At 45.7% G+C, this 20000-nt stretch overlaps 1 protein-coding gene across 1 annotated transcript in view; it reads left to right on the plus strand.

Moving 5' to 3' along the window:
• The first annotated feature begins 298 nt into the window (after nucleotides 1–298).
• The window catches only part of LOC135574244 (short transient receptor potential channel 5-like), a 109002-nt gene continuing 89300 nt past the window's right edge, over nucleotides 299–20000 (plus strand). Inside the window, exons 1-5 of the mRNA XM_065025210.1 lie at nucleotides 299–434; nucleotides 1581–1831; nucleotides 12806–12985; nucleotides 14136–14273; nucleotides 14612–14815. Of these exons, the coding sequence (XP_064881282.1) occupies nucleotides 299–434; nucleotides 1581–1831; nucleotides 12806–12985; nucleotides 14136–14273; nucleotides 14612–14815 (909 nt within the window). The remainder of the gene's footprint in view (nucleotides 435–1580; nucleotides 1832–12805; nucleotides 12986–14135; nucleotides 14274–14611; nucleotides 14816–20000) is intronic.

Raw genomic sequence — 20000 nt, forward strand, 5'->3', positions numbered from 1 at the left:
CCCTCCCCTCTCTCCCCTCTCTCCCCACCCTCCCCTCTCTCCCTCCCTCCCCTCCCCTCTCCCCTCTCTCCTCCCCTCTCCCCACCCTCCCCTCCTCTCTCCTCACCCTCCACTCACTACCCCCTCCCTCCCCTCTCTCCCCTCTCTCCCCCCCCTCTCTTCCCTCTCTCCCCTCCCCTCTCTCCCTCTCTCCCCACCCTCCCCACCCTCCCTCCCCTCTCTCCCCACCCTCCCCTCCCCTCCTCCTCTCTCCCCTCCCCTCTCTCTCCCCTCCCCTCCCCTCTCTCAGCCAGACAAGATGAATCCAATGGCTCAGTTGTATTATAAGAAAGTGAGCTACTCTCCGTACCGAGACAGAATCCCTCTGCAGATTGTTCGGGCTGAGTTGGAGCTCTCTGCTGAGGAGAGGGCCTACCTCACGGCTGTGGAGAAAGGTAATAGACATACCATCTGGTGGTATATAATATATATTAGTAATATGTCAATACCCGAAATGTAAATTATTTGTACTTCTATACAGTCTGATTAATGATCTTCAATAAGATCTCAATATTATCTGTCCCCTAACCCTTTGTCCCCTACCCTCTGTCCCTACCCTCTGTCCCTACCCTCTGTCTCCGAACCCTCTGTCCCCTAACCCTCTGTCCCCTAACCCTCTGTCCCCTAACCCTCTGTCCCCTACCCTCTGTCCCCTACCCCTCCGTCCCCTAACCCTCTGTCCCCTACCCCTCTGTCCCCTAACCCTACCCCTCTGTCCCCTAACCCTACCCTCTGTCCCCAACCCTCTGTCCCCTAACCCTACCCCTATGTCCCCTACCCCTCTGTCCCCTAACCCTCTGTCCCCTAACCCTCTGTCCCCTAACCCTACCCCCTCCGTCCCCTAACCCTCTGTCCCCTACCCTCTGTCCCTAACCCTACCCCTCTGTCCCCTACCCCTCTGTTCCCTACCCCTCTGTCCCCTAACCCTACCCCTCTGTCCCCTACCCCTCTGTTCCCTACCCTTCTGTCCCCTAACCCTACCCCTCTGTCCCCTACCCCTCTGTTCCCTACCCCTCTGTCCCCTAACCCTACCCTCTGTCCCCTAACCCTACCCCTCTGTCCCCTAACCCTACCCCCTCTGTTCCCTAACCCTCTGTCCCCTCCCCTCTGTCCCCTACCCCTCTGTCCCCTACCCCTCTGTCCCCTACCCTACCCCTCTGTCCCCTAACCCTACCCCTCTGTCCCCTACCCCTCTGTCCCCTACCCCTCTGTCCCCTAACCCTACCCCTCTGTCCCCTACCCCTCCGTCCCCTAACCCTATGTCCCTCACCCCTCTGTTCCCTACCCCTCTGTCCCCTAACCCTCTGTCCCCTAACCCTACCCCTCTGTCCCCTACCCTCCGTCCACCAACCCTCTGTCCCCCCACCCCGCTGTCCCCTAACCCTACCCCTCTGTCCCCTAACCTCTGTCCCCTAACCCTACCCCTCTGTTCCCTACCCCTCTGTCCCCTAACCCTACCCCTCTGTCCCCTAACCCTCTGTCCCCTAACCCTCTGTCCCCTAACCCTCTGTCCCCTAACCCTCTGTCCCCTCTGTCCCCAGGGGACTATGCAGGTGTGAAACATGCTCTGCGTGAGGCGGAGGTATACTACAATATAGATGTGAACTGTCTGGACCCTCTTGGGCGGAGCGCGCTGCTCATCGCTATCGAGAACGAGAACCTGGAGGTGATGGAGCTGCTTCTGGACCACGGGGTTGCCACGGGAGACGCCTTGCTCTACGCCATACGGAAAGAGGTGGTGGGGGCCGTGGAGTTGCTGCTGTCTCATAGGAGACCTGGTGGAGAGAAACAGGTAGGGGACTGTGGAGTTGCTGCTGTCTCATAGGAGACCTGGTGGAGAGAAACAGGTAGGGACTGTGGAGGTGCTGCTGTCTCATAGGAGACCTGGTGGAGAGAAACAGGTAGGGGACTGTGGAGTTGCTGCTGTCTCACAGGAGACCTGGTGGAGAGAAACAGGTAGGGACTGTGGAGGTGCTGCTGTCTCAATAGGAGACCTGGTGGAGAGAAACAGGTAGGGACTGTGGAGGTGCTGCTGTCTCACAGGAGACCTGGTGGAGAGAAACAGGTAGGGACTGTGGAGGTGCTGCTGTCTCACAGGAGACCTGGTGGAGAGAAACAGGAAGGGACTGTGGAGGTGCTGCTGTCTCATAGGAGACCTGGTGGAGAGAAACAGGTAGGGGACTGTGGAGGTGCTGCTGTCTCACAGGAGACCTGGTGGAGAGAAACAGGTAGGGACTGTGGAGGTGCTGCTGTCTCACAGGAGACCTGGTGGAGAGAAACAGGAAGGGACTGTGGAGGTGCTGCTGTCTCACAGGAGACCTGGTGGAGAGAAACAGGAAGGGACTGTGGAGGTGCTGCTGTCTCATAGGAGACCTTCTAGAGAGTTGTCACTCATTCCTAGGTTCTCTCTCTCTCTCTCTCTCTCTCTCTCTCTCTCTCTCTCTCTCTCTCTTTCCCTCTCTCTCTTTCCCTCTCTCTCTCTCTCGTTTTCCCTATCTCTCTCTCCACTCTGAATAACTGTGAAATGAAATGTCACAGTTTTTCAGGGAGGGAGGCAGAGATGAAGAAAGGGAGATCTTACGGTTTTCTTCTTTCACCGTCTTTGAAGTTTGAAGTCGGTGACAAGATGAGCGAAAGTGTGTGTGACCTTTTATCTTGCCACTGATGAGACACTGCAGACATCTCCAATGTGTCACACACACACACAGAGAGAGAGAGAGAGAGAGAGAGAGGGAGAGAGACAGAGAGAGACAGAGAGAGAGAGAGAGAGAGAGAGAGAGAGAGAGAGAGAGAGAGAGAGAGAGCGATAGGAGAGAGAGAAATAGGAGAGAGAGATATAGGAGAGAGAGAAAGATGGAGGGAGAGCGAGAGAGCCTCCACTCCTTAGAGAGATTAAAGAAACTAAACCAATATCACTCTCTCTATAAATCATTGTCTTTCATTCTCTCCTTTTTAAGGTCCTCCTGCTCCCCCTGTCCTCCTCCTTCTCCTCCTGTCCTCCTGTTTCTCCTCCTGTCCTCCTCTTCTCCTCCTGTCCTCCTCCTTCTCCTCCTGTCCTCCTGTTTCTCCTCCTGTCCTCCTCTTCTCCTCCTCCTGTCCTCCTCTTTCTCCCCCCCAACCTCCTCTTTATCCCCCATCCTCCTCTTTCTGCTCCTGTCCTCCTCTTTCTCCCCCATCCTCCTCTTTCTCCTCCTGTCCTCCTCTTTCTCCTCCTGTCCTCCTGTTTCTCCTCCTGTCCTCCTGTTTCTCCTCCTGTTTCTCCTCCTCTTTCTCCTCCTCTTTCTCCTCTTTCTCCCCCATCCTCCTCTTTCTCCTCATGTCCTCCTCTTTCTCCTCCTGTCCTCCTGTTTCTCCTCTACCTGTCCTCCTTTTTCTCCTCCTGTCCTCCTCTTTCTCCTCCTGACCTCCTCTTTTCTCCTCCTGTCCTCCTCTTTCTCCCCCTGTCCTCCTCCTTCTCCTCCTGTCTTCATCTTTCTCCTCCTGTCTTCATCTTTCTCCTCCTGTCCTCCTCTTTCTCCCCGTCTTCATCTTTCTCCCCCTGTCCTCCTCTTTCTCCTGCCGTCCTCCTCTTTCTCCTCCTGACCTCCTCTTTCTCCTCCTGTCCTCCTCTTTCTCCTCCTGCCCTCCTCCTTCTCCTCCTCTTTCTCCTCCCGTCCTCCTCTTTCTCCTTCTGTCCTCCTCTTTCTCCCCCTGTCCTCCTCCTTCTCCCCCATCCTCCGCTTTCTCCTCCTGTCCTCCTCTTTCTCCTCCTGTCCTCCTCTTTCTCCTCCTGTCCTCCTCTTTCTCCCCATCCTCCTCTTTCTCCTCCTGTCCTCCTCTTTCTCCCCCATCCTCCTCTTTCTCCTCCTGTCCTCCTCCTTCTTCCTCCTCTTTCTCCTCTTTCTCCTCCTGTCCTCCTCTTTCTCCCCCATCATCCTCTTTCTCCTCCTGTCCTCCTCTTTCTCCCCCTGTCCTCCTCCTTTCCTCCTCTTCTCCTCCCGTCTTCCTCTTTCTCCTCCTGTCCTCCTCTTTATCCCCCATCCTCCTCTTTCTCTCCTCCTGTCCTCCTCTTTCTCCTCCTGTCAACCTCTTTCTCCTCCTTCCTCCTCCTCCCCCATCCTCCTCTTTCTCCCCCATCCTCCTCTTTCTCCTCCTGTCTTCATCTTTCTCCCCCTGTCCTCCTCTTTATCCCCCCCCGTCCCTCCTCTTTCTCCCCCTGTCCTCCTCTTTCTCCCCCTGTCCTCCGAGTATTTATGTATTTCTGTCCTATTCATGTTCTGTATGATGTCATGTTCTGTATGATGTCATGTTCTGTATGATGTCATGATTCATGTTCTGTATGATGTCATGTTCTGTATGATGTCATGCTTCATGTTCTGTATGATGTCATGTTCTGTATGATGTCATGATTCATGTTCTGTATGATGTCATGTTCTCTATGATGTCATGCTTCATGTTCTGTATGATGTCATGTTCTGTATGATTTCATGCTTCATGTTCTGTATGATGTCATGTTTGATGTTCTGTGTTGGACCCCAGGAAGAGTAGCTGCTGCTTTCGCGAACAGCTAATTTGAATCCTCATAAAATTCCCGTAGTACAGTCAATTTTCATTAACTGTTCAATGCCAGGTCCCCAGGATGTCAGGAGATGCCTTCAAAACTGGCCAATAGGCTCAAATGTGAGTTATTTTACCATCAAGTAGGCTTGATGGTAAAATAACTCACCTTTGAGCCTATTGGCTTGCTAGGGTGTTGTGGGCGGGGATGGAGGATGGGCGTAAGCCCAGTGAAAGGCACTCATTCTATTTCAACCCAAACCTTGAACCCCCAGGTGTCACTGGGAAGCTTGGTGCTGTGCTTCCCTTTGTAGTCTGTAATGGTTTGCAAGCCCTGCCACATCTGACGAGTGTCGGAGCCGGTGTAGTACGATTCCAACTTTGTCCTGTATTGGCTCTTTTCCTATTTGATGGTTTCCTGTTTGAGCTTCCAGGGTAAAGTCCCGTACCTTGAAAAGCAGCAGCTCTACCCTTTAACTCAGTGTGAATGTTGCCTGTAATCCATGGCTTCTGGTTGGGGTATGTACGTACTGTCATTGTGGTTGACGACGTCCTCGATGCACTTATTGACTTAGGCAGTGACTGATGTGGTGTACAGTCCTGTAGGTTAGCATCTGCTTCATATGACAACATTTTTATTGACCGAGTCACTGGTGCTTCCTGCTTTAATTTTTGCTTGTAAGCAGGAATCAGGAGGATAGAATTATGGTCAGATTTGCCAAATGGAGGGCAAGGGAGAACTTTGCATGCATCTCTGCGTGTGGAGTAAAGGTGGTCTAGACTTTGTTTCCCCTCTGGTTGCACATTTAACATGCTGATAGAAATAAGGTAAAACTGATTTAAGTTTCCCTGCGTTAAAGTCCCCCGGACATTGGGATTCTTATTTCTTTATCAAGCTGACTGAATGGGGTCTTATAGCCAGCATCTGTCTGTGGTGGTCAATTAACAGCCACATAAAATATAGATAAAAACTCTCTTGAAAAATAGTGTGGTCTATAGCTTATCATGAGATACTCTACTTCAGTCGAACAAAATATAGAGACTTCCTTAGAAGGGGCGGCAGCGTAGCCTAGTGGTTAGAGCGTTGGACTAGTAACCGGAAGGTTGCAAGTTCAAACCCCCGAGCCGACAAGGTACAAAATCTGTCGTTCTGCTCCTGTACAGGCAGTTAACCCACTGTTCCAAGGCCGTCATTGAAAATAAAAATTTGTTCTTAATTGACTTGCCTAGGTAAAATAAATAAAAATAAAAAGATTTTGTGCACCAGCTGTTGTTTACAAATATGCACAGACCGCCCCCCCCCTCCCCCCCATGCTGTTCTATCCTGCCGGTAGAACGTATATCCCGCCAGCTGAATATCCATGTCGTCACGATTCGCTGAAACAAAGGATATTACCGCTTTTTGATGTCCCGTTGGTAGGATATTCGTGATCGTACCTCGTCTAATTTATTGTCCAATGATTGCACGTTGGCGAGTAGTATTGACAGTAAAGGCAGCTTTCCCACTCGTCTTCTGTTTATCACTACGAGGCACCCGGCTCTGTGTCCTCTGTACCTGCATCTCTTTCTCTTGCCAATAACTGGGATTTCGGCCTTGTCGGGTGTCTGAAGTACATCCTGTGCATCCTGCTTGTTGAAGAAAAAATCTTTGTCTAATGAGGGGGTGGGCAAACTTTTTGACTCGCGGGCCACAATGGGTTCTAAAATTTGACAGAGGGGCCGGGCCAGGAGCATTTGGAGGGAGTGTTTGGGCCGGATATACTAAAGCATTAAATGTAGTGTGTGCAAACCTCATAGCACAGTAAGAACACTACAACCCAATTTATTAACTGTCTTTCAAATGTGAAAAATAGCCCTTATCAGTTAATAAATTTGTCTCAAGGAATATGCAAGATATGGCATTTACATACTATTTCGCAGATACTGGGAGGAGGAAATGTAAATAGATTAAAATAACATACGCACTGTGATTTATCAAGATTGCGTCTGTTTTTAATAAGTTTCAATCGAAGGTGCAAAGTTAAAGAAATCAACATTTATTGAAAAATGGAATCACTTTCAACATTCAAAACATATTATTACACAACGAAATACTCAAGCTCAATAATATCTACTTGTGTTAAACTCCGCAAAATCATGGATGGATTGTCCTGACCGCGCGCTCTACAAACTCGCCACGGACGCCCTCGCCTTCACGCGCAAACAGTACACGTGTATCGTTGCCAAGCACACAGACATAGGCTGTATTAAATATCCTACCTGCAGCTGAAAATTTAAATTTAAATTAAGAGCGATGTGCGGCGTGTTAATTAAGCTACTGTACCGCTGCTGTGCGTAAATGCGCATTGCTCTTAATTAAAAGACGCACTTCCAAACTTTCCATATGCATTTTTTCATAACACAGCAGAAAAACTCACCATTTCAGTGGGAACAGTGTTGTTGGTCTCCCTTTTTGCCAGTGCATCAAAGTCTGGAGTTAGTTTTGTTGTGGCAATTCTCAGGACAGATCTGAGGTGTTGGTCAGTTAACTTGGATCTGTGATGGGCTTTGTTGATTTTCATGACGCTAAACGTCTGCTCACACACGTAGGTCGAGCCAAACAACACCAGCATCTTCTGCGCCGTCCTCCGGAGGTTTGGAAACGCGGTCTCGTTAAGTGAAGCGTAAAAGTCATTCAGTTTAAGAGACTTGAACTTCTCCTTTGAGACGGAGTCAGACTGAAGATCGATCAGTTCCAATTGCAGCTCCTGCGGTGCTGATTCGGGGTCTTGTGACAGGGGACAGGACACCAGTTGAAGTGACTTGTCAATTTTTTCAAAATCACAGAACCGACGGCAAAATTCTCTGTGCAGATCGTCCAGTGATTTGCAGTATTTCTTCGCATTTCGGGCGGCCTCTTTCTGCACGGCTAGTGTGGGGAAATGTGCGAAAGATTTGTTTGACATTTGCCTGGAGAATAAAACCAGCTTGGATTTGAAGGCTCTCACATTTGTGTACATGTCGTGCGCAAACTGATCTTTCCCTGTAGCTTCACGTTCAGCTCATTCATGTGTGAAAATATGTCCACAGCAAACGCAAAGTCACAAAGCCAGTTTGTGTCGCTCAGCTCGGGGAATTCTTCGGATTTCCCCATTAAATTAAAAATGAGCGAATCTCGTCTTTGAGCTCCCAGACTCGTTGAAACACTTTCCCAAACTTAACCAGCGGACGCGAGAGTGGTAAATTAGGTCCTGGTGATCCGCATTAGTTTCTTCCAGGAACGTAATGAACTGACGATGATTAAGTCCCCTTGCTCGTATGAAGTTAACAAGTTTTACAACTGGATCCACGACGTGATTAAGCTGCAATACAGACTTACACAGAGACTCCTGATGAATGATGCAGTGAAGTAAAATAACATCCTGGTCAGGGTTTTCTTTCACTTTATCCTGGATTCTTTTCAGCAGCCCGATGTTTTTTCCAGTTAAATTTGGCGATCCATCCGTGGTGACATTGGCAAGTTTACTCCAAGGTAGCTTCATTCTCTTGATGACAGCAGACACCTGTTCATATAAGTCCTCTCCTCGCGTTTTCCCTTTCAGTGATTCCATGCTCAAAAGCTCCTCCGTTATCTCAAAACTGTCGTTAATCCCTCGGATAAAAATTAGGAGCTGAGCAGTGTCTTTTATGTCGTTACTTTCATCCAGTGCTAGTGAATATAACTTAAAGGACTCCGCCTTTTTGTTTAACCTCTTGCCTCTACTTGGGACGCTTGCGTCCCAACTAGAGCTCTGGAAATGCAAATGCGCTATGCTAAATGCTAATAGTATTAGTTAAAACTCAAAAGTTCATTAAAATACACATGCAGGGTATCAAATTAAAGCTACACTCGTTGTGAATCCAGGCAACAAGTCAGATTTTTAAAATGCTTTTCGGCGACAGCATGAGAAGCTATTATCTGATAGCATGCACCAATACACTACAACAGAAAAGCACAGCAGGGGACGTAAACAAAATAATTAGCATTTCGGCGTTACACAAACCGCACAATAAAATAGAAAACAGTCATTACCTTTCACCATCTTCTTTGTTGGCACTCCTAGATGTCCCATAAACACTATTGGGTCTTTATTTCGATTAAATCGGGCCATATAAAGCCAAGATATCGTTATATGTAGACTGTGTGATAAACGAAAAAAACAGCGATTTCACAACGTAACGTCATTTTTTAAAATTCAAAAAGTAGATGATAAACTTTCACAAAACACTTCGAAATAAGTTTGTAATGCTACTTTAGGTATTAGTAAACGTTAATAAGCGATAAAAATCATCCATAGGCGATGTCAAAATCATTAGCTGTCGTCTTGGAAAAATTTCACGAGAGAGCTCTTCCGGAATGATCTGGGCGGAGACCGGAGGTAAGTGGTGCCCCTGTTTCGGTTCAACCAAGAATCAAAGAGGATTCAATTCACAAGACTCTAGACAACATGGGGATGCTGTGGGAGTTGAATGCTCGGTCTTATCTAATTCGGCTCACTGTTAACAATTGCTGGAATTGGCGCAAGGATATTTATTTCCATTTTCTGTGATCAGGTTTTCCTGCGCTTTCCGATGTAACGCACGTTATGTAATAGCCACAGTCGTGATTTAACCAGTTTTAAAAACGTCCGAGGGTTTCCTATCCACACATTCTAACCATATGAACGTACTATATTCCTGGCATGAGTAGCAGGGCGCTGAAATGTTGCGCGATTTTTAACAAAATGTTCAAAAAAGTAGAGGGTAGGAGCAACTAGTTAACTCGCTGACTATATCTTCGTCAATCAGTTCCACGCGGCGAGTCACTGTCCTGCGTGCTAAACTGATTTTTTCAAACTTGGCTTTGCTCTCCGGACACAAGAGACCTGCTGTCTCTACCATGCACTCTTTCAAAAACTCGCCTTCGGAGAAAGGCTTGCTAGCCTTTGTTAATTTGAATGCCAGCAAATAACTTGCCTTGGTACTTGACTCTTGAATTGCAGTTTGTCGGTGAAAAAAGTTCTGTTGACTCTGTAAATTAGCTGCCAACCTCTGAGCAGTAGCCGCCCGTTCTTGTGTTGACTGCTTGCTAGCATAGTTTGCATGCTTCGTGGCAAAGTGACGGCTGATATTGTACTCTTTGAAAACCGCAACAGCTTCTTGGCATATCAGACATACAGCCGTTGATCGGACTTCAGTGAAGAAGTATTTTGTTGTCCACTCCTTATTAAACACTCGGCATTCGCTGTCCACTTTCCTTCTCTTTGGTCCGCTCATTTTCACAGAAGGGCTTAATGGTGACGTGAAACGAAGTGAAAATTAAAGTGAAATAAAGAGAAATACGCGCCACTCCAACAACGGTCAATGTGTTTTGAGTGCGCCATCTATTGGGGAAACGTGGGCATTGCAGGGAAAGGGGAAAAAAGGAGGTTTTTACTATAATTTGGACAAGTTCGGCGGGCCGGATTAAAAAGCCTAACGGGCCGTATGTGGCCCGCGGGCCGTAGTTTGCCCATGTCATTAGACTCTAATCCGAGGTGAGTGATCGCTGTCCTGATATCCAGAAGCTCTTTGTCTAATCCGAGGTGAGTGATCGCTGTCCTGATATCCAGAAGCTCTTTTTCTAATCCGAGGTGAGTGATCGCTGTCCTGATATCCAGAAGCTCTTTGTCTAATCCGAGGTGAGTGATCGCTCTTTTCTGGCGTAAAATACGGTGACAGAAACATTACGTACAAAATAAGTTACAAATGTCGTGTCTTTGGCAAAATTAAAAGCGTTGATAACTAGAGCTAGCGTTGATAACTAGAGTTAGCGTTGATAACTAGAGCTAGCATCAATAACTAGAGTTAGCGTTGATAACTAGAGCTAGCGTTGATAACTAGAGTTAGCATCAATAACTAGAGTGAGCATCAATAACTAGAGTGATCTCTGTTGGAATCGACGTGATCTCTTTTGGAATCGTTGTGATCTCTGTTGGAATCGTCGTGATCTCTGTTGGAATCGTAGTGATCTCTGTTGGAATCGTCGTGATCTCTGTTGGAATCGTCGTGATCTCTGTTGGAATCGTCGTGATCTCTGTTGGAATCGTCGTGATCTCTGTTGGAATCGTCGTGATCTCTGTTGGAATCGTCGTGATCTCTGTTGGAGAGTCAGTTCTTCTGTTGGAGAGTCAGTTCTTCTGTTGGAGAGTCAGTTCATCATCGTCTCTCTCTCTCTCTGCTTCCCTGAATATCAAGTCTTTTGTGGTTAGAATGGATACTTTAGAGTACCATTCAGAAATGTTTTCATAGAATAGATGTTTTGGCGGTTGGCGGTCGTCACATCACAGGTTCACATCATTTCTAGCTGCAGACTAGTAATTCATATCTAAGATTTGCTCTTACTCTGTCGGGATCGATAATCTCAGAGTTGAACAATTTCCAGCCGTGTAGCCACTGCTCCACGTGGTATGCTTAGGAATTCAACAACCATTACAACCTTAGCTTAAACTGAGGTTTCTGTGCTCTAAACTCAACCTGTGCCCCCTCTCGGTGTCCATCGAGGTAGGCGTGCTCTAAACTCAAACTATGCCCCCTCTCGGTGTCCATCGAGATACGCGTGCTCTAAACTCAACCTGTGCCCCCTCTCGGTGTCCATCGAGGTACGCTTGCTCTAAACTCAACCTGTGCCCCCTCTCGGTGTCCATCGAGGTACGCTTGCTCTAAACTCAACCTGTGCCCCTCTCGGTGTCCATCGAGATACGCGCGCTCTAAACTCAACCTGTGCCCCCTCTCGGTGTCCATCGAGGTACGCGTGGTCTGAAGAAGATTTCCTCAGGAAATTCCACACATCAACATCTACGAGACAACGTTGAACATTTGTACGAAAAAAAACAAATGAAGGGAGACAACGTTGACTTGGAAAATCTGTATGAAAAACCAAATAAAGGGAGACATAGATATGATTTTAAAAAACAACTGTTGATTCAATATGAAAAGAAAATGGGTGGATGAGATTAATCATAAACCCAAATGGAGAACATTTAGTTTGATTCAGGGTGAATTGGTGTGTGAGAGTTATATTATGTATGACCTACTTAAAAACAAGAGATCGCTACGTGCACTGGTAAGATCAAGGATATAGTCTCTGCGTATTGAAACAGGTCAGATCAGGGATATTGTCTCTGCGTATTGAAACAGGTCAGATCAGGGATGTTGTCTCTGCGTAATGAAACAGGTCAGATCAGGGATATTGTTTCTGTGTATTGAAACAGGTCAGATCAGGGATATTGCCTCTGCGTAATGAAACAGGTCAGATCAGGGATATTGTCTCTGCGTATTGAAACAGGTCAGATCAGGGATATTGTCTCTGCGTAATGAAACAGGTCAGATCAGGGATATTGTCTCTGCGTATTGAAACAGGTCAGATCAGGGATGTTGTCTCTGCGTATTGAAACAGGTCAGATCAGGGATATTGAAACAGGTCAGATCAGGGATATTGTCTCTGCGTATTGAAACAGGTCAGATCAGGTATATAGACTCTGCGTACTAAAACAGGTCAGATCAGGGATATTGTCTCTGCGTATTGAAACAGGTCAGATCAGGGATATTGTCTCTGCGTATTGAAGCAGGTCAGATCAGGGATATTGTCTCTGCGTATTGAAACAGGTTCAGATCAGGTATATAGACTCTGCGTACTGAAACAGGTCAGATCAGGGATATTGAAACAGGTCAGATCAGGGATATAGTCTCTGCGTATTGAAACAGGTCAGATCAGGGATATAGTCTCTGCGTATTGAAACAGGTCAGATCGGGGATATTGAAACAGGTCAGATCAGGGATATAGTCTCTGCGTATTGAAACAGGTCAGATCAGGGATATAGTCTCTGCGTATTGAAACAGGTCAGATCGGGGATATTGAAACAGGTCAGTATCATGGTGAAACTGAAGAGGAAACACTGTAATTATTGTGACCTCAAAGAAATAGAGAACGAAACTCATTTGAACCACTTTCTACCACAGTCCGTTCTCAGAGTTTTACCACTGACATCCTTCCTGTCATAATGGGTTTATAAGCTGGTTATAGACTGTTAATAACTAGTTTCTTACTGTTCATTATCTCTCCAGGTCCCCTCTCTGATGATGGACAGTCAGTTCTCAGAGTTTACTCCGGACATAACTCCAGTCATAATGGGTTTATAAGCTGGTTATAGACTGTTAATAACTAGTTTCTTACTGTTCATTACCTCTCCAGGTCCCCTCTCTGATGATGGACAGTCAGTTCTCAGAGTTTACTCCGGACATAACTCCAGTCATCTTGGCAGCTCACACCAACAACTATGAGATCATTAAGCTACTGGTGCAGAGGAAAGTGGCCATCCCCAGGCCTCATCAGATACGATGTGACTGTGTCCAGTGTGTTTCTAGTTCGGAGGTGAGCTTCTCTCCTGATCTGTTGTCCTTTCTGTACCCGAAATGCATCCAGCAAAACACATGAAGAATGTCGAGTTTCCTTAAAAGTTTCAGGGTATTAACATCTACATGTACCTATAACGAACGAACGAACTAACTAACTAACTAACTAACTAACCAAACAAACAAACATAGCAGAACCATCATCCTCTCCTCTCCTCTCTGTCTCCTCCCTGTAGGTGGATAGCCTTTGTCACTCCAGGTCTCGTCTGAACATCTATAAGGCCTCTCCCTCTCTCATCCTCTCCTCTCCTCTCTGTCTCCTCCCTGTAGGTGGACAGCCTACGTCACTCCAGGTCTCGTCTGAACATCTATAAGGCCTCTCCCTCTCTCATCCTCTCCTCTCCGTCTCCTCCCTGTAGGTGGACAGCCTTCGTCACTCCAGGTCTCGTCTGAACATCTGTAAGGCCTCTCCCTCTCTCATCCTCTCCTCTCCATCTCCTCCCTGTAGGTGGACAGCCTACGTCACTCCAGGTCTCGCCTTATAGATGTTCAGACCTCTCCCTCTCTCACCCACCCTCTCCTCTCCTCTCCTATCTGTCTCCTCCCTGTAGGTGGACAGCCTTCGTCACTCCAGGTCTCGTCTGAACATCTATAAGGCGCTGGCCTCTCCCTCGCTCATCCTCTCCTCTCCTCTCGGTCTCCTCCCTGTAGGTGGACAGCCTACGTCACTCCAGGTCTCGTCTGAACATCTATAAGGCCTCTCCCTCTCTCATCCTCTCCTCTCGTCTCTGTCTCCTCCCTGTAGGTGGACAGCCTACGTCACTCCAGGTCTCGTCTGAACATCTATAAGGCCTCTCCCTCGCTCATCCTCTCCTCTCTGTCTCCTCCCTGTAGGTGGACAGCCTACGTCACCAGGTCTCGTCTGAACATCTATAAGGCCTCTCCCTCTCTCATCCTCTCCTCTCGTCTCTGTCTCCTCCCTGTAGGTGGACAGCCTGCGTCACTCCAGGTCTCGTCTGAACATCTATAAGGCCTCTCCCTCTCTCATCCTCTCCTCTCTGTCTCCTCCCTGTAGGTGGACAGCCCACGTCACTCCAGGTCTCGTCTGAACATCTATAAGGCCTCTCCCTCTCTCATCCTCTCCTCTCCTCTCTGTCTCCTCCCTGTAGGTGGACAGCCTACGTCACTCCAGGTCTCGTCTGAACATCTATAAGGCGCTGGCCTCTCCCTCGCTCATCTCTCTCTCCAGTGAAGACCCCATCCTCACGGCCTTCAGACTGGGCTGGGAACTCAAAGAGCTCAGCAAGGTCTGTTTCCCCAGCAGTTTAAAACAGTGTTATAGAGCCTTCATAAGTGGTTACGACCACTGTGTTACTTCATAATATTAATTTAAAACCTTCTTAAAGGCATTATAAGATCTTAATAGAGTGTTTAACCTGTTATAACTGTCTCAGCAGCGTGGTGTTCATAACATGTTTATAAACGGTTATAAAGGTTAATAACCTGTTTATTCCTCTTCCTAGGTGGAGAATGAGTTTCGTCAGGAGTATGAGGAGCTGTCTCAGCAGTGTGGTGTTTATAATATGTTTATAAAGGGTTATAAAGGCTTTATTACAGTTAATAACCTGTCTATTCCTCTTCCTAGGTGGAGAATGAGTTTCGTCAGGAGTATGAGGAGCTGTCTCAGCAGTGTAAGCTGTTTGCTAAAGACCTGTTGGACCAGGCTAGGAGCAGCAGAGAGCTGGAGACTATACTGAACCACAGAGATGACAGTGAAGAACTGGACTCCAGAGAGACCAGCCACGACCTGGCCAAACTCAAACTGGCCATCAAGTACCAACACAAAGAGGTAGGAGACACTAACTACTGTATGTTTAACCCTGGTTTAGTGGTAAGATACACTAACTACTGTATGTTTAACCCTGGTTTAGTGGTAAGAGACACTAACTACTGTATGTTTAACCCTGGTTTAGTGGTAAGAGACACTAACTACTGTATGTTTAACCCTGGTTTAGTGGTAAGAGACACTAACTACTGTATGTTTAACCCTGGTTTAGTGGTAGGAGACACTCACTACTGTATGTTTAACCCTGGTTTAGTGGTAGGAGACACTATGTTTAACCCTGGTTTAGTGGTAGGAGACACTAACTACTGTATGTTTACCCTGGTTTAGTGGTAGGAGACACTAACTACTGTATGTTTAACCCTGGTTTAGTGGTAGGAGACACTAACTACTGTATGTTTAACCCTGGTTTATTGGTAGGAGACACTAACTACTGTATGTTTAACCCTGGTTTAGTGGTAGGATACACTAACTACTGTATGTTTACCCTGGTTTAGTGGTAGGAGACACTAACTACTGTATGTTTAACCCTGGTTTAGTGGTAGGAGACACTAACTACTGTATGTTTAACCCTGGTTTAGTGGTAGGAGACACTAACTACTGTATGTTTAACCCTGGTTTAGTGGTAGGAGACACTAACTACTGTATGTTTAACCCTGGTTTAGTGGTACTGTCTCCATGCTGGAGAAAGTTTTGAGTGAGCAATCATAATCTGGGAAAACAGAATACCTGACCACTGTGACGGACCCAAGCTTAAGGAAAGCTTTGACTATGTACAGACTAGAGGTCGACCGATTATGCTTTTTCAACGCCGATACCGATACCGATTATTGAAGGACCGAACAAAGCCGATACCGATTAATCGGCCAATTTTTAAAATGTATTTCTAATAATGACAATTACAACAATACTGAATTAATACTTATTTTAACTTAAACCTCTTGGGGATAGTGAGACGCTAGCGTCTCAAGTGGCCAATAGCCTCGGGAAATGCATAGCGCCAAATTCAAATAAAACGCTATAAAACTCAAACTTTCATTAAATCACACATGCAGGGTACTCAATTAAAGCTACTCGTTGTGAATCCAGCCAACATGTCAGATTTTAAACATGCTTTTCGCGAAAGCATGAGAAGCTATTATCTGATAGTATGCACCCACCTGAACCAGTTGTAAACAAAAGAACTAGCGTAGCCGGCGCTACACAAAACACTGAAATAAAATATAAAATATGCATTACCTTTGACGAGCTTCTTTGTTGGCACTCCAATATGTCCCATAAACATCACAATTTGTCCTTTTTTCCCGATTAATTCCGTCCATGTATACCCAAAATGTCCATTTATAAAGCAGGTTTGATCCGGAAAAAACAGCTTGCCAAAACACAACGTCACTACAAAACATTTCAAAAGTTGCCTATAAACTTTGCCAAAATATTTCAAATATTGACTTTGTCATCAACCGGGGTAAGAACCTCTCTACCTCTGGTTACATATCACTGGAATATAAACCTTATCTAGTCTATCACCTGGGTAAGAACCTCTCTACCTCTGGTTATATATAGCATACATACTGAGGGGTGACGAGTCCTCTACTGACTGTACTGGGTAGAGTGGAACTGTCCTCTATTTCAAACTACTTTTGTAATTCAACTTTAGGTATTTTTAAACGTTAATGATAGATCAAATTGTAGACGGGGCAATCTGTATTCAATAGAGCAAGTAAACAAAACATGCACCTTTTTCCCTCTTGCGTAACTCTCAACAGTGTAACGTTGTTCCAGGAAGTGCCTCTTCTTCGTTGCACCAATGATTAACTTCAACCCAATTCCAAAGACTGGTGACATCCTGTGGAAGTCGTAGGAACTGTAAAATGGTCGCTATCAAATACCCCTTGGCAAAGACAACTGAGGGAACGGTCAGAGGTTTTGCCTGCTACATAAGTTCTGTTATAGTCACAGATATGATTGAACCAATTTTAGAAACTTCAGAGTGTTTTCTATCCACACCTACTAATCATATGCATATAATATATTCCTGGCATGAGTAGCAGGAAGTTGAAATTCTGCACGCTATTTATCCAAAAGTGGAAATGCTGCCCCTATCCTTAAAAGGTTAACCTCTCCGGGATAGAAGGGACGCTTACGTCCCACTTGGCCAATAGCCAATGCAGAGCGCCAAATTCAAATAAAATACTATAAAATTAACATTTTCATTAAATCACACATGTAAGATACCAAATTAAAGCTACACGCGTTGTGAATCCAGACAACATGTCAGATTTCAAAATTTGTTTTTGGCTCAAGCATAAGATGCTATTATCTGATGATAGCACAACAGTAAACAAAGAGAGCCTAGCATATTTCAACTCTGCAGGCGCAACACAAAATGCAGAAATAAAATATACAAATAAATAAAATATAAATCATGCCTTACCTTTGACGAGCTTCTTTTGTTGGCACTCCAATATGTCCCATAAACATCACAAATGGTCCTTTTGTTCGATTAATTCCGTCGATATATATCCAAAATGTCCATTTATTTGGCCCGTTTGATCCAGAAAAACACAGCTTCCAATTTGCGCAACGTCACTACAAAATATCTCAACAGTTACCTGTAAACTTTGCCAAAACATTTCAAACTACTTTTGTAATACAACTTTAGGTATTTTTAAACGTTAATAATAGATCAAACTGAAGTTCTGTGTTCTGTGTTCAATACAGGAAGACAACAAACTCAAGCATGCTTTCTAGTCTTGCGCAACTATCAAACAGTACATAACGTGACACTTCTTCAAGATGGAGGCTCAGGACTTTACTTTGGTAATGTACTCATAAAGCCGTTTGCATTGAATTGAGAGAGAGAGACAGAGACACACACACAGAGACACAGAGACACACAGAGAGAGAGAGAGAGAGAGAGAGAGAGAGAGAGAGAGAGAGAGAGAGAGAGACAGAGACAGAGACAGAGACACACACACAGAGACACAGAGACACACAGAGAGAGAGAGTGAGAGAGAGAGAGACACACACACACAGAGACACAGAGACACACACAGGGAGAGAGAGAGAGAGAGAGAGAGAGAGAGAGAGAGAAGGAACGAAGGGACTGTCTGCAATGTTCTGATGTGAGAACACTGAGATGGAAAGAATTTGACAGGTGGAGGGATTATTAAAGGAAGGAGAAAGAGAGGGATTAAAGGTTTAGGAGTTGATGGATGTTAGATGGGGGGTTTAGTGTTGAGTGGAGAGCATCCTTTAGGTAACAGCTCCTGAGAAGATCCTGTCTGTCTCATTTATCTCTCTCTCTCTCTCTCTCTCTCTCTCTCTCTCTCTCTCTCGGCATGGGAAACATGTGTTAACATTGCCAAAGCAAGTGAGGTAGATAATATACAAAAGTGAAATAAACAATAAAAATTAACAGTAAACATTACACATACAGAAGTTTCAAAACAATAAAGACATTACAAATGTCATATTACGTATATATATAGTGTTGCAACGATGTACAAATGGTTAAGGGTACACAAGGGGAAATAAATAGGCATAAATATGGGTTGTATTTACAATGGGGTTTGTTCTTCACTGGTTGCCCTTTTCTTGTGGCAACGGGTCACAAATATTGCTGCTGTGATGGCACACTGTGGTATTTCACCCAGTAGATATGGGAGTTTATCAAAATTGGGTTTGTTTCAAATTCTTTGTGGATCTGTGTAATCTGAGGGAAATGTGTGTCTCTAATATGTTCATACATTGGGCAGGAGGTTAGGAAGTGCAGCTCAGTTTCCACCTCATTTTGTGGGCAGTGAGCACATAGCCTGTCTTCTCTTGAGAGCCATGTCTGCCTACGACGGCCTTTCTCAATAGCAAGGCTATGCTCACTGAGTCTGTACATAGTCAAAGCTTTCCTTAAGTTTGGGTCAGTCACAGTGGTCAGGTATTCTGCACTGTGTCCTCTCTGTTTAGGGCCAAATAGCATTCTAGTTTGCTCTGTTTTTTTGTTAATTCTTTCCAATGTGTCAAGTAATTATCTTTTTGTTTTCTCATGATTTGGTTGGGTCTAATTGTGCTGCTGTCCTGGGGCTCTGTGGGGTGTGTTTGTGTTTGTGAACAGAGCCCCAGGACCAGCTTGCTTAGGGGACTCTTCTCCGGGTTCATCTCTCTGTAGGTGATGGCTTTGTTATGGAAGGTTTGGGAATCGCTTCCTTTTAGGTGGTTGTAGAATTTAATGGCTCTTTTCTGGATTTTGATCATTAGTGAGTACCTGCCTAATTCTGCTCTGCATGCATTATTTGGTGTTTTACGTTGTACACAGAGGATATTTTTGCAGAATTCTGCATGCAGAGTCTCAATTTGGTGTTTGTCCCATTTTGTGAAGTCTTGGTTGGTGAGCGGACCCCAGACCTCACAACCATAAAGGGCAATGGGCTCTATGACTGATTCAAGTATTTTTAGCCAGATCTAATTGGTATGTTGAATTTATGTTCCTTTTGATGGCTTAGAATGCCCTTCTTACCTTGTCTCTCAGATCGTTCACAGCTTTGTGGAAATTACCTGTGGCGCTGATGTTTAGGCCAAGGTATGTATAGTTTTTTGTGTGCTCTAGGGCAATGGTGTCTCGATGGAATTTGTATTTGTGGTCCTGGCGACTGGACCTTTTTGGAACACCATTATTTTGGTCTTACTGAGATTTACTGTCACGGCCCAGGTCTGGCAGAATCTGTGCAGACTATCTAGGTGCTGCTGTAGGCCCTCCTTGGTTGGTGACGGAAGCACCAGATCATCAGCAAACAGTAGACATTTGACTTCAGATTCTAGTAGGGTGAGGCCGGGTGCTGCAGACTTTTCTAGTGCCCGTGCCTATTCGTTGAAGAGTGTGGGGCTTAAGCTGCATCCCTGTCTTACCCCATGGCCCTGTGCGAATAAATTGGTGTGTTTTTGCCCATTTTAACACATTTTAACCGCACACTTATTGTTTGTGTACATTGATTTTATAATCTCGTATGTTTTACCCCCAACACTACTTTCCATCAATTTGTAAAGCAGACCCTCATGCCAAATTGAGTCGAAAGGTTTTTGAAATCAACAAAGCATGAGAAGACTTTGCCTTTGGTTTGGTTTATTTGGTTGTCAATTAGGGTGTGCAGGGTGAATACATGGTCTGTTGTACGGTAATTTGGTAAAAAGACAATTT

Source organism: Oncorhynchus nerka, linkage group LG12 (assembly GCF_034236695.1).
Source record: "Oncorhynchus nerka isolate Pitt River linkage group LG12, Oner_Uvic_2.0, whole genome shotgun sequence".
Taxonomy (NCBI): domain Eukaryota; kingdom Metazoa; phylum Chordata; class Actinopteri; order Salmoniformes; family Salmonidae; genus Oncorhynchus; species Oncorhynchus nerka.